Here is a 13,679-nt window from a genome sequence, read left to right on the forward strand (position 1 = left end):
GAAACTCTATGCTACCAAAGATTGAAATGATAAAGTTCAGCGGAAAAGCTTTGGAGTGGGACCGATTTTGAGCGCAATACGAGTCGGCAGTTCACCTGAGACCGAACATGAGCAAGGGACAGAAATTCAATTAGTTGTTAGCATCGCTAAACGGAAAGGCGGCGGCTGCTATTGAAGGGCTGCAGTACTCGGCAGAGGATAATTACGACGAAGCAATCAAAATACTGAAAACAACATTCAGAAACCGTGAGCAATCCATTGAGATGCATATGAAAGAGCTTTTGAGTTTAGAGAGTGTGAGGTCTGCTCAAGATACCGATGACCTAAATAGGCTAGTGCAGAGAGTGCAAGTGAACATATTGGCAATCATATCACTAAAAGTGGAAACCGAAAGCTACGCGCTGATATTGTTGCCAGTGCTGAAAAGAGCAATTCCACCAGCATTATCAGTGCAGGAATAACAGAGAGCTGAGCTAGTTGGTAAGTATTCATTCTAAAAAGACAGGGCGTGCAAACACGGACACAAGAAAGAAGTCAGGACACCACAAACGCCGGCGTTTGTGGTGTCCTGACTTCTTTCTTGTGTCCGTGTTTGCACGCCCTGTCTTTTTAGAATGAATTATCAGTGCAGTTTAAAGGGACCGACAACTGCCCAGAATATGTAATGAGTTGACTCCACTGATGTAAAGATTGTCCGTCGCACTGGCTCAAACCAACCCTGTTTTTTTCGTGAGAGATGGATTTATATTTTTATTTCTTAATTGAAAGTCGCGAAAAATGACCTGTGGCGCCTCTGGCGGCAAAAACATGAATGATCCAATGAAGACGGCCACGTGACCGTTGATTGCTGTACGCGGTCGACGATTTTTTTGTTAATATTGAAATATTGTTCGTTTCTTTATATTAAAAAGTATTGCTCCATAATAATGCACATATAGGCCTGCGTTAGTAATATGCATTAAAGTGGTGCTGCCTTCGCGTGACGTAATGATCCCATGCTCGTCAGCGCGTCTTGACAACTTTTCAGCGTGCTCATGCAACCGTGCACGCAGTTTCCAGGTCGCTAAGATGTTGGAGCGACATAGTTTTGCTACCTACACCTCGTCTCAGAAATGACGCACTTAGAATAACAGAGAGCTGAGCTAATTGGCAAGTATTCATTCTAAAAAGACAGGGCGTGCAAACATGGACACAAGAAAGTCAGGACACCACAAACACATTTGTGGTGTCCTGACTTCTTTCTTGTGTCAAGAACACAGCAGGCACGTCATAGTACTTCCAAAGGACTTCATGGAACTGCTGGTGCATCACGTGCATCAGATGGTATTGCACAGAGGAGTTCAAGCGACACTCGCGCAACTGCGGACCAAGTTCTGGATATTGCAGAGTCGCAAAGCACTAGAAAGAGTTTTGAACAGATGCGTAGTCTGCAAGAGGCACAACACCAGACCGGCCATTCAAAAAATGTCTCCACTCCTGGCGGACAAAGTAACCGAAACGGAGCCATTCAAAGTCACGGGAGTTGACTTCACCGGACCGCTTTACGCAAAAGACAAGTACGAGATCGTCAAACAATATGTCCTGATGTTTACCTGTGCGGTAATGAGAGCCGTACACTTAAAGATTACCAACGACATGTCATCATCAAGTTTTCTACAAGCTTTCCGGCGATTTACCACTCGACGGGGGACGCCTGCAGTAATCTACTCGGACAACGCCAAAACATTCATAAAGGCCGAGAAGAAAATCAACCAAATGCTTGCAGCTATTAGACACGAGATGATAAAGGATTACTGCAGCGGCAACCAAATACAGTGGAAAACGATAGCCAAGTGCGCACCGTGGTGGGGAGGATTTTACGAGCGCCTCATAAGAAGCATGAAGACATTGATGCGGAAGATAATATCGAAAAGGACAACTTCGGTAGAGGAGTTACGCACTACTGTAGCAGAAGTTGAAGGAGCACTACACAATTGACCGTTGACGTACGTGTACGGAGAGCCTAACAAGCCAATGCCACTAACACCAGCAGACGTCATAGGCGGATGCCAACAGCTTCAAGACGTAAAACAAAGGCTGTACATTGGTGAAGTTGAAGACGCATGGCGAAGCAGATGCAAAATAGGGCGAGCTTGCTGGAAGAGATGGCATCGAGAATACATTAAAGAAATTGGAGCTACTGTCAAAGCCAAGACGCGACAAGCAAGAACACTGTCACAGGGCGACATGGTGTTGATTGAAGACAAGGGCCCAAGAACATTTTGGAAAATGTGCCGGATTGAACAAACTTACCCTGGGCAAGACGGAATAACAAGAGCTTGTCTCCTTTGGACAGGAAACAAAGAACATCTCAGAAGATCTGTAAACCACATATACCCTCTAGAGCGTGTAGTGTTGTTGTATTTTGTTATATTAATCCTAGGTGGCGTCACTTACCCTAACACACTAACAGACGGCGCCACTAAGAAGGTTACAGGTGTATATATATAGCATCAATAAACATGGATGGGCAGTTAGTTGCCGGCCCAGCCGAACGTTGCGTCATCATATTGTTACTCTCGACATGGTGTCAGAAGTGGGATCTGCATCATAGTTAAAATGCCTCTGGGCGAGAAGAACAAGGACAGCGAGCTACCTGCGGCGATGTTGTATTTTGTTATATTAATCCTAGGTGGCATCACTTACCCTAACACACTAACAGACGGCGCCACTAAGAAGGTTACAGGTGTATATATATAGCATCAATAAACATGGACGGGCAGTTAGTCGCCGGCCCAGCCGAACGTTGCGTCATCATATTGTTACTCTCGACATGGTGTCAGAAGTGGGATCTGCATCATAGTAAAAATGCCTCTGGGCGAGAAGAACAAGGACAGCGAGCTACCTGCGACGACCGGCGGGAAAGCCATGGTGGCCATGGTTGCTGGGCCCAACTTGCAACCGCCACCCCATTTCGACTTCGAGAACCCAGCGGCTTGGCAGAGGTGGCGTCAGCAGTTTGACGACTACAGTTTTGCAACGGGTCTTCATGCGGCGGACGATGAAGTTCGCGTCGGAACGCTGCTATACTGCATGGGCACCAAGTCACGGGACATTTTGTGTTCATTGCAAGTACGGGACGAAGACTATTCAAAGTACAGCGTCATCGTTGGTAAGCTGGACGGATACTTCTTACACCCTGCCAATGAGCTGTACGAGAGCGCACGGTTCCACCGACGTGTTCAACAGGCAGGCGAGACAGCTGACGCGTTCTTCACGGCACTGGGAAATATGGTGAAACGATGCAATTACTCTGCACGGGACATAGAGGAGCGACTGGTCCGCGACCGTTTTATCGTTGGCCTTCGTGACACGAAGTTATCAGATAAGCTCTGCCGCAATCCAAAGCTTACGTTAGATGAAGCGCGCATTTGTGTCCGTCAAGCAGAAGGCGCAGAGAAGGAAAGGGCAAATCTTTCAGCATGTTCGCCAGCGGTGATAAAGCATCACGAATCGATAAACGTGGACACGGCGAAAGTCATGCAGAACCGCCCACAGCAGCGAGAGACGCGCAACGCAGCTGCCCCATGGATGCATGCTTCTTCGCCTTGTGGATTTTGTCTCCGGTCCTTACATTTGCGCTCAGAATGTCCCGTACGCCGAGCAACCTGCAACAAATGTGGAAAGAAGGGCCATTTCGCAGTGGTTTGTCGGGCTAGCAAGCAACTTTCCGTTGTGGAATTGGGTGCTGTCGGTTCGAACAGCGAAGAGCGGGCCAAGTTCGTGGATGTAAAAGTGGACGGAACACCTCTACGCTTCGAAGTTGACAGCGGCGCCGAGGTCACAGTCGTCCCCAGTACATTTTCTGGAATTCCGCCATACCTTGAGCCGCCGGAAGGCGAACTTTCAGGACCGGCGGGACAACTGCTGGACGTGCTGGGAACGTTTACCGCCACTCTGCAATGGAAGAACAAGTCGGCAACGCAACGACTTTACGTGCTTCGGTCACAGGTCATGCCACTTCTGGGATTTCCTGCTATCCAAGAGCTGGGTGTGGTCAAGTTTGTGGATCTGGTGGTCGAGACACAAGGCAACCAGAGGGCATCAGACAAGCTGTTCTGTGGTTTGGGCAAGCTGCAAGAAGCGTACACTATACGCCTAAAACCAGATGCTGTCCCCTATTCGCTGCTGGTCCCAAGACGTGTGCCCATCCCTCTACACGGTGTCGTGAAGGCGGAGCTTGACAGGCTTGAAGCGGAGGGCGTGATCAGACGCGCGACTAAGCCTACTCTGTGGTGCGCCGGTATGGTCGTTGTACCGAAGGCATCCGGTTCATATCGCATCTGCGTCGACCACACCAAGTTGAACCAGGTAAAGTTGCGTGAGCGCCATATCTTGCCCACCGTAGACCAAGTTTTGCGACTACTGGGTAATGCTCAGGTGTTCTCAAAGCTTGACGCTACATCAAGTTTTCATCAAGTAAAACTGGCAGAAGAGTCGGAAGAATTAACAACATTCATAACACCGTTCGGACGTTATTGCTACCGTCGACTGCCATTCGGGATAACGTCCGCCCCCGAATACTTTCAGTGCCAAATGAGTTACATTCTCAAGGGTCAAGAAGGCGTCGTAAACATGATCAACGACATTTTGGTTTTTGGCCGCGACCGTGCAGAACATGACAGCCGGCTCCAATCAGTGCTGACTCGATTGAGAAACACGGGGCTGACCCTGAACAAGTCAAAATGTCAATTCGGCGTCACAAGCGTCAAGTTCCTCGGCGTAGTTATCTGCGGCAGCGGTATTTCGCCGGACCCAGACAAGCTTGCTGCTGCCAAGAGCATGGAACCTCCTGTCGACGTCGGTGGCGTCCGCAGACTATTGGGCATGATAAACCACGTGGGACGGTTCTTACCCCATCTGTCAGAGGTGACGGCACCCATTCGAGGACTGCTCAACAAAAGAAGTGACTGGGCATGGGGACTGGCCCAGCAGGTCGCCTTCCAAAAGTTGAAAGACATGATGTCGTCCAACATCTGCATGGCTAACTACAGTCGAACCTCGATATATCGAATGGCACGGCGATCGCGAAATAGTTCGATATATCCAGAATTCGATATAAAAAGTCACGTAAAACATGCGTCAAGAACTTGTGGAAAATAACCAACGAACCAATCGTGGTGCAGTAAATACTGACTTGAAGATTCAAACGAAGTATTTATTGTGTTGGCTTAAAATACTGAAAAAGAGTAGCCTGCTTTTTGTTGGCAATGGCGTGTTTGACGACTGCGTCCTCAACATAGTCCAGGCGATCCACAAGTGAAAGGCCGGTGCCTTCAATCGCGCTGCAGTGGCGGCGCGCAAGGGCCAAAGCGGCTACGACCTCGGCTGATGTCGGGAGCGGGGCACCATCAGCGCTTGCGGGATCCACCTCGGCAGCGTCTTCATTCGGCTGCTTAGCGGTAGCTTCGGCGACGATCTCTACATCCGTTAGCTCCGCCGTTGTACCAGTGCTGTCGTCACCTCCAACGAAGTCTTCGATGCACATGCTTTGCGGCTCCGCACCAACAAAGCTCTCCAGCTTGCTCCACGTTTCGGCGAGCTCGCTTTCTTCATCTACGCATGCCAACCCAGCTTCCTCGGATTCTTCCACTGATGCTTCGTCAGTGCGTCCACCCAAGCTGCATGCCGAAAGCAGTTGGCTATCGTCGACTGCTTGACGTTTTCCCACGACGCCTTGAGCATTTGGATGGCGCCCAAAATAGAGCTGTGCACGGGCCGTATTTCCGAGCCCGAGCCCGGCCCGGGCCCGCTGACTTTGTCGAAGGCCCGCCCGAGCCCGACGGCAAAGGGCTGCGAGCCCGCCCGGCCCGGCCCGACGTACGAAAACACGATCCCGGGCCCGGCCCGGCCCGGCCCGGCTTTTTGAAGGTTCGCTGCGAAAACAAAACATCGTTTTCCGTCAGTTTGGCATTTTATTGAGCATATCGAATATGATCAAACGACACACGACGAACAGTCTCTATTACACAGATCTACAAATTACAAGTAGATGGCCTCATGCCAGCAACAATGGAGTTCGCTCGCCAAATCCGTCACGTGTATGGGGTATGCCCATGCAAGCGTCAGCTTGCACGAAGGCGATCTACGTCGGGTCGCTGTCGCGTGCATTTTCACTCATATCTAACGCGAACAGTCGCGTGGCACCATCACTAGCTCGGGTGGTGTTACTTCTCTGTTTGTCGGAGTGCAACAGAGGCAGTGCTTTACCTGCTCCCCTTTTGTTTAAAGTAGCGAATGGAAAGGAAAAGCGGTAAAGGGCGGTCGTGGAAAAGGCGCTGCATGCGTGCTGGAAAACAATTCCCGCTCATTCCCTATATTTCGGGCTTGAGTCGGGCTTTGCGCCGGGCCCGAGCCCGGCCCGATAAAACTGCAAGTAGCCCGAACCCGGCCCGGGCCCGAGGTGAAAATGCGTCGGCCCGCCCGAGCCCGGCCCGCAGGCCGGCTTGGGCTCGGGCTTTCGGGCTACCCGGAGCCCGTGCACACCTCTAGCCCAAAAGATCGATCTTCAGATCTTGGCCCATCCGGAGTCTTACAAGCAAAATGTCGATCAGCCGACGCTTGTAGATAGACTTAAATGTGCTGATAATGCCCTGGTCCAACGGTTGGAGCTTCGAAGTGGTGTTGGGCGGCAGAAATACCACTTCGATGTTGCTCAGCTGGGCATCGGTGTGGTGTGCCGTGCAGTTATCGACGATAAGGCATACCTTCCGTCCCTGACGCACCAGGTCCGAATCCCACGCCTTCAGGCACTTGAGGAAAATATCCCTCGTCATCCACGACTTCTTATTCCAGGCATAAGTCACCGGAATATTGGCGCAGTTCCGCGTGCACCTCGGCGTTTTAAATTTGCCAATTACAAGTGGCCGCAGCTTCGTGCTCCCATCCATATTGGCAGCCAATAGGACAGTCACACGGGCCTTGCCTTGCTTGCCCCCGTGGCACTTGTCCCCGCGAGTGTCCAGCGTTTGCCGCGGAAACATTTGCCAGAACAGGCCCGTCTCGTCAGCATTAAAGATTTGGCTCGGCTCATACTTGGCGAGAACTTTGGGCCACTCATGATCAAGCCACTTCTGAATTTCTTCATCATTGGCGTCCTCACTCTCTCCCGACACAGTCTTCCCGACAATGTTGAAACGAGTCTTAAAACGTTGTAGCCAACCGCTACTCGCACTGAAATTCTCGACGCCGAGAATGAATGCAAAGTTCTTTGCCTTCTGTTGCAACATCGGCCCCGATACAGGAATATTTCGGGCCCTTGCGTCCATGAACCACTTGTGGAGAGACTTCTCAACATCTTCAAAAGCAGCTTTGCGTACACACCGCGCGCCCGAGTGCTGACTCTTCTCGGCCTTGGCCTTTATGTCGGCTTTGTTTTTAAGCAGAGTACTCAATGTGCTCCTTGGTATGCCTAACCCGTCCGCGACGCTCGACTTCTTCTCACCATTCTCAACGCACTGGATTGCTTCCAGTTTTGCTGCAAAAGTCAGGGTCGTCCGTTTCTTCGCGTCTGCAGCCATCGCTACACACACCACAACGCGCGGCAGGCCTAACACACGAGCACAACAACGACCGATGCGACGGATGCCTGGCGATACTATCAAGGAGGAGCTGGTGCAACAAGTGCAGTGCGTCGTTGCTGCAAGGCTGCAGCGTGCGTATGCCGCTACGTTCAAGTGGCGCACTCGGCGCCATCGATGTGTGCAGCAGTCGTAAACGCCCACCGCGCTACCGCTATTTTCTAGAGTTGCGGGAAAGCTCGCCGCCTGTCAACGGAGCGCGGCGGGAAAGCTCGCCGCCTGTCAACAGAGCGCGGGCGGTTTGGGGTGGCCGAGTTCGATATATCCATTATACGTCAAACTTCGTTCGAAATAAAAAATTAAAAATGCATGCGATTTCCCACGTGATATAGGAACCGTTCGATATAGGCAATAATTCGATATGTCCGTGTTCGATATATCAAGGTTTGACTGTACCACCCACTGTACACGACCATCATATCCGCAGATTCCAGTTCGTTTGGCTTAGGTGCCGTTTTGCTACAAGACCAACCGAGCGGAGAGCGCAGAGCCGTGGCCTACGCATCACGCTCCCTCACACCAACAGAACAAAGGTACAGCCAAACGGAAAAGGAGGCCTTGGCAGCTGCATGGGCTGTCAAGCGGTTTGACGAGTATGTCCGGGGCTTACACTTCACCATTGAGACAGATCACTTACCGCTCACGTCCTTGCTTGGTTTCATGGATGTCGATGCTTTACCACCAAGGATCCAAAGGATTCGACTGAAACTCATGAGGTACCAGTACACGGTATTGTACGTTCCAGGGAAGCTGCTGGCAATAGCCGATACCCTCTCAAGAGCCCCCGTCACATCAGCGTCTCCAGCAGAAGGAAACCAAGTGGAGTTGTACGTCAGTGAGGTCATCGGCAACATCGCGGAAGGCACACCAGTTAGCCTTAAAGCGGTTTGTCAGCACCAGTTGATGGATGGCGAGTGCGTTACCCTCGTGAAGTACTGCAAGCAAGGTTGGCCTCAGAAAAACAAAGTGCCATCAAACCTCTCGAAGTATTGGAGGCACCAAGGGGAGCTGACAGTGTGCAATGGGCTGCTCCTTAAAGGAGGACGTCTGTTGATTCCGGAGGCTCTGCAGAAGGACGTCTATGATTCACTTCATGAGGGTCATCAGGGGGTGAACCGATGTAAGGCATGTGCGCGGGATGCTGTTTGGTGGCCTCATATAGGCAAACATATCGTGTCTATGGTGGAATCATCTGAACGTTGTGCAACTACCAGGGTCCAGCGTGCCGAGCCTCTCCTGCCAACACCTTCAATGGAGTACCCATGGCAACAAGTGGGTGCAGATTTGTTCCACTTGGAGGGACAAAATTTTCTGCTGCTCGTGGACTACTATTCACACTATCCAGAGGTTATCACTCTACACAACACTTCCAGCCAAGCGGTGATATCGGCTATCAAGAGTGTCATGGTTCGATTCGGCATACCGGAAGTGCTTTGAAGTGATAATAGCCCCCAGTTCTCGTCACACGAGTTCTCAAATTTTGCCCAGAGCTATGGGTTTAGACACATCACTAGCAGTCCTGGTTATCCTCAATCGAATGGTGCGGTGGAACGGGCTGTTAAGACTGTGAAGGATCTTTTCCGCAAGAGCAACGACCGGTTCCTGGCACTACTGGCGTATCGTGACACACCAGGGGTCACAGGGTACAGCCCGTCCCAACTTCTCATGGAGCGACGGTTACGGACATGCATTCCCAGGGACCACGCCATGCTGTCACCGGACCTACCACGACCAGACGTCGTCTTCCAAAAGGACGCCGCGGCTAAGGAAAGGCAAACTCGGGACTTCAACCGTCGGCATGGGGTGAGAGAGCTCCGGGACCTCTCTTCAGGAGACGAAGTGTGGGTAACTGATGCGGAGTGCCGGGCCCAAGTTCTTAGCCGGGGCCAGCATCCCCGATCCTACATCGTGGAAACTCCCAGCAGAGTTATACAACGAAACCGACGGCATCTTGTGCCTTATTCCCCAGATCTCAGTGCGTCATCCCCAGTCTCCCTTCCGAGCTCGAGCCCAAACCAGGAGCTCAGACTCAGCCAGGAGGAACCATCACATGGCCAGCACGATACGAGTCCGACGCAGACCCTGACAGCATACCCCACCAGGTTACCAGGTCCGGGAGGCATGTGGTCCCACCCAAAAGACTGAATTTGTAGTTCTTGGAAAGGGAGATATAGTGTTGTTGTATTTTGTTATATTAATCCTAGGTGGCGTCACTTACCCTAACACACTAACAGACGGCGCCACTAAGAGGGTTACAGGTGTATATATATAGCATCAATAAACATGGCCGGGCAGTTAGTCGCCGGCCCAGCCGAACGTCGCATCGTCATATTGTTACTCTCGACAGAGGGGTGTTTCAAATAGCCCGTCAAAGATTATCCATAGCAACTTGGGCGGGCGGGAGCCTATAAAATATCATCATCAAGACGCCAAAAGAAGAAAAAAAAAAAAAGACTTCTCCCAGGCGCGAGCGCATGCTACTTCACTTCTTCTAATAAACCATTTTGGTTCGAGGCAGTCACTGGTCTCGATCGTCTTATCACTCTCAGACCAAAATATATTTCTCGAGTGAGTCTGAGTAAGCTCCAGTTTTTTTGCCGGCCTTTGCACAGCACTGCACAGAAAAGTTGTTCATGAATACAAAAGCACAGCTCTCTTTTTACTATCTCCATTCTGTGTCACGAAAAAGATATACAAGGATCTGATGAATGTGATTCTCCCTTACCCTTTTACTAGAGCAATGCACAGTGCAGGGACTGGCTGAACTGTTTTAAGGAAGGATACAGTTACTGTCCTAAGGAAAATATCCTTTCCTATTCCTAGTCATTGCCTATCAAAGCTGTAATAAACACCACACATGGTGTAAGGAAGAGGGCTGACTAAAAGTTTATTTGGTTTGTTCTCTTACAAAATAAGGACAAAAATATTAATGGGACACCAAAGCCGTTCATCAAGTCACCATGCTAAACACTCAACCTCCGGTCGGTCAGCTGGAACCAAGCTAAGCAGGTCTGGCATGAGACAATGTGCTTCGGTCGTGTGTGCGGCTGAGCATACACACCGTCATCCCACCATCTTACCTTAGAGAACACACACGCACTAAGAGTATGACGTACCTACTAGGGACTCATGAAGCAGTCAGATCCACCACCTGGCCGGAGCTGTGCACTGTGCTTTAGATCATGTGTTCACAACTCTGGTTATGTGTTTAAGAGTCGTAACAATATATATAGTAGTACTTGCGAGATCACTGTCCAAAACCATGTTGTACTATATTCAGATGTCTGTCTCATTACTTACACTTGAATAAAGTGAAATCAAAATGGGCTTTAACAAAGGATAATAATTATTGGGGTTTAGCATCCAAAAACCACGATATGATTATGAGAAACACTGTAGTGGAGGGCTCCGGAAATTTCAACCCCCTGGTGTTCTAACACTTTGTGGTTTGCCTATATTTGAACACAATGATATAAAAACCGGCTGTGGTATATGGATATAAACTGCAATGAAATAGCACAAAACAAATTTCATCAAAATCAAGCCAGTAGATTGCTGAAAAAAATTCACAGTTTCGCTGCAATGGTGAAGCAATGAATACGATAGCGACAAATCGGAATGTAACGCTAAGAATGGAAAGCAGCTAAAAATTTCCAGCGCGTCACTCAAGCACAAAGGACGCACGAAAAGAACGCACACTGGAGGAGCACGAACTATCAAGTGTCACAGTTGTTACTTATCTCTGTTTGAACAGCGAGCTCGTTTTGCAAACGCGGCCGCTGCAGCAAGCGAAGTGACCTTTGTACACCCTGCAATTTCAGCGCGGGCATCGCAGTGAAAGCACAACACGTACAACCCCCCTCCTCCCTCCACGAGATGAGCGCGCACGCAGGCGACCATGCCCTGCAGGGTGAAGTGCACGGAGGTGCGCGGAAAACACTACGAGCGGGGCGATGACCTTTAAAGCACGCCCCTCGCGCACTTCGCGCCATCTCGCTCGTGAGCAAGAAAGCATGCTGAAGTAAATGGTGTATATAAATAGCTCGCTGTTAGCTTGTTGAAAGACTGTGTTCTTCGTGGCCTAGCCGTCTAACGGCGCGTGCAGCGGAGCGAGAAGGTCACCCGTTCGATTCTACGCATCAGAAAGTATTTGTCAATTATTTTTCTTCGTGGCTTGTGTGTGCGTGTGTGTGTGTGTGTGTGTATGCGTGTGTGTATGTGTGTGTGTGTGTGTACTCATATACATATACGGGACATGACGGCGACGCCGACGGCAAAAACCAGCCGAGAGTATCCATATAATTGCTATTGCAATAAAAAGTGGGACATATATGTCCCACTGACTCATGAGAGTGTTTTCAAAAAGCAAGAAAACATTGCCCCACTGTCTCACGAAAGCACCATCTCGCGATTTCATCAATGGGTATTTGGTATGAAACAGCTGAAGCAAGTGGCACAGGGTATCACTTCTCAAGTTGTGCTCAGGAAAGTTGTGCGGACCTCATTTCCAGCAGTAGAACACCACCTGAACCTGTGCCTCTTGTGAGCCTCGATAGCTCCGTGGTCTGTTCCTGTAAAGCTTGCTTCACCGCATGCACCAACCATATTCTTGTCCATTTGCCTGCCCTTGCTTTGGCTGTCGAAATTTTCAAGTGCAGCTGTTGTCCCTGAATATGTGCCTACTTTTCAAGAGGTATATATCAAGAAAAATATTTCCACGCGCCAATATCTGCAATTACGCTGAGGGAGGAGTGTGGCAATTTTGCAGAGGATTGTGTTTCGATGCATTTACCAGTCAAGTTATTGCGCAGATTTACAAAAACACGTGATGACTGAAAGCTAAAATCGCCTCTCTGAAAAACCAAAAAAAGAGGAACTTATCCGGCATTTAGATTGGTAGGTTCTTTCTATGTGAAGAAGAGGAAAATTCATAAGCTATCATAAGAAGCTTTCCGAAATTATAACACTACTTCCACACTTTGAAAGCGAAGTAAAAGAATTTTCCTCGGGATTACGAAGACCTAGGTAAGATATGAGTGACTTAGCATTGCGTATGTGTCCCGCTGTTGCACAAAGGGTTAATGTGCACCAAAATCTAAGTACACGGGCCTCAAGCACTTTCGCCTTCATCGAAAATGTGGCCGGCTCGGCCAGGATTCAATCCTGTGACCTTCAGGTTCGCAGTCGAGCGAGCAATATAAACACCAGACCACCGTGGCGGGTGCTTTAATAAAGGAGCCAATAAAGGCATACATAATAGTAGTTGGAACAATAGTTAAGTAAGCCCTATGCAAATAAAAATATACTTTGCAATCTTTTTGGTTACACTTCTCATAACGAATTTCAGCATTTGGCAGTTACTGGGCTACACTCTGTTTGGCGTCTCAATTTTGATGCTGAAGTGCAATCAATATCTGGCCAAGTTCTGGTCCTGTGGCTTCTGCAACTGTTGTTGTGGGGGTGTCTGTCGCTGCAAGGTAGGGATGGGCATATAACTTGCTTAGCCACCCTTGCTGGTTTACAACAGAAGAAACGCTGGCACGTCCCTTCCAATTTCTTAATGCCATAGAACTTTCTTTGGCTCCAAAGTAGAATGTGCTCCACATTGTTGCTATACCAGTCAGAGTGCGGCCAGAATTGGCTGAATGAACCATCCGAAATTTTGAACACCATATACAACACAACTTTTGCTGCAATGTGTAATCCTATCAGTGAAGTTCTAGTTGAATGTTCAGTCAGCACTGTTGCGCTGCAGTACCTCATCACACTCGTACCTAAGATTCCCGTGCACATGGCTGCCAGCAACTTTCCCCCAGGAGCCGCACACAGGTCAGCCAGCTCGTCACCTTGCTGCAGATCCAACGCCAGCACAGGCAGCACCGATGCACCATCCATCAGGTAATAGTCTGCATAGCACCGTGTGTATATTAAAGCAACACGGTTCCAGACACTCCCTTTGGCCATGGAGTGAGAATATATATGAGTGAAACACCTGTCAGCATCGGCAACCAGATAACGTCACAAAATAGTATACGCTGACAGAGGAACATTCAGTAGTGG

At 49.5% G+C, this 13,679-nt stretch overlaps 1 protein-coding gene across 1 annotated transcript in view; it reads right to left on the reverse strand.

Moving 5' to 3' along the window:
• LOC119395633 (5-methylcytosine rRNA methyltransferase NSUN4) overlaps positions 1–13,679 on the reverse strand; it is a 202,966-nt gene that overhangs the window by 133,534 nt on the left and 55,753 nt on the right. The window contains exon 4 of the mRNA XM_037662616.1: positions 13,394–13,525. Within this exon, the coding sequence (XP_037518544.1) occupies positions 13,394–13,525 (132 nt within the window). The remainder of the gene's footprint in view (positions 1–13,393; positions 13,526–13,679) is intronic.

Source organism: Rhipicephalus sanguineus, chromosome 6, assembly GCF_013339695.2.
Source record: "Rhipicephalus sanguineus isolate Rsan-2018 chromosome 6, BIME_Rsan_1.4, whole genome shotgun sequence".
Classification (NCBI taxonomy): domain Eukaryota; kingdom Metazoa; phylum Arthropoda; class Arachnida; order Ixodida; family Ixodidae; genus Rhipicephalus; species Rhipicephalus sanguineus.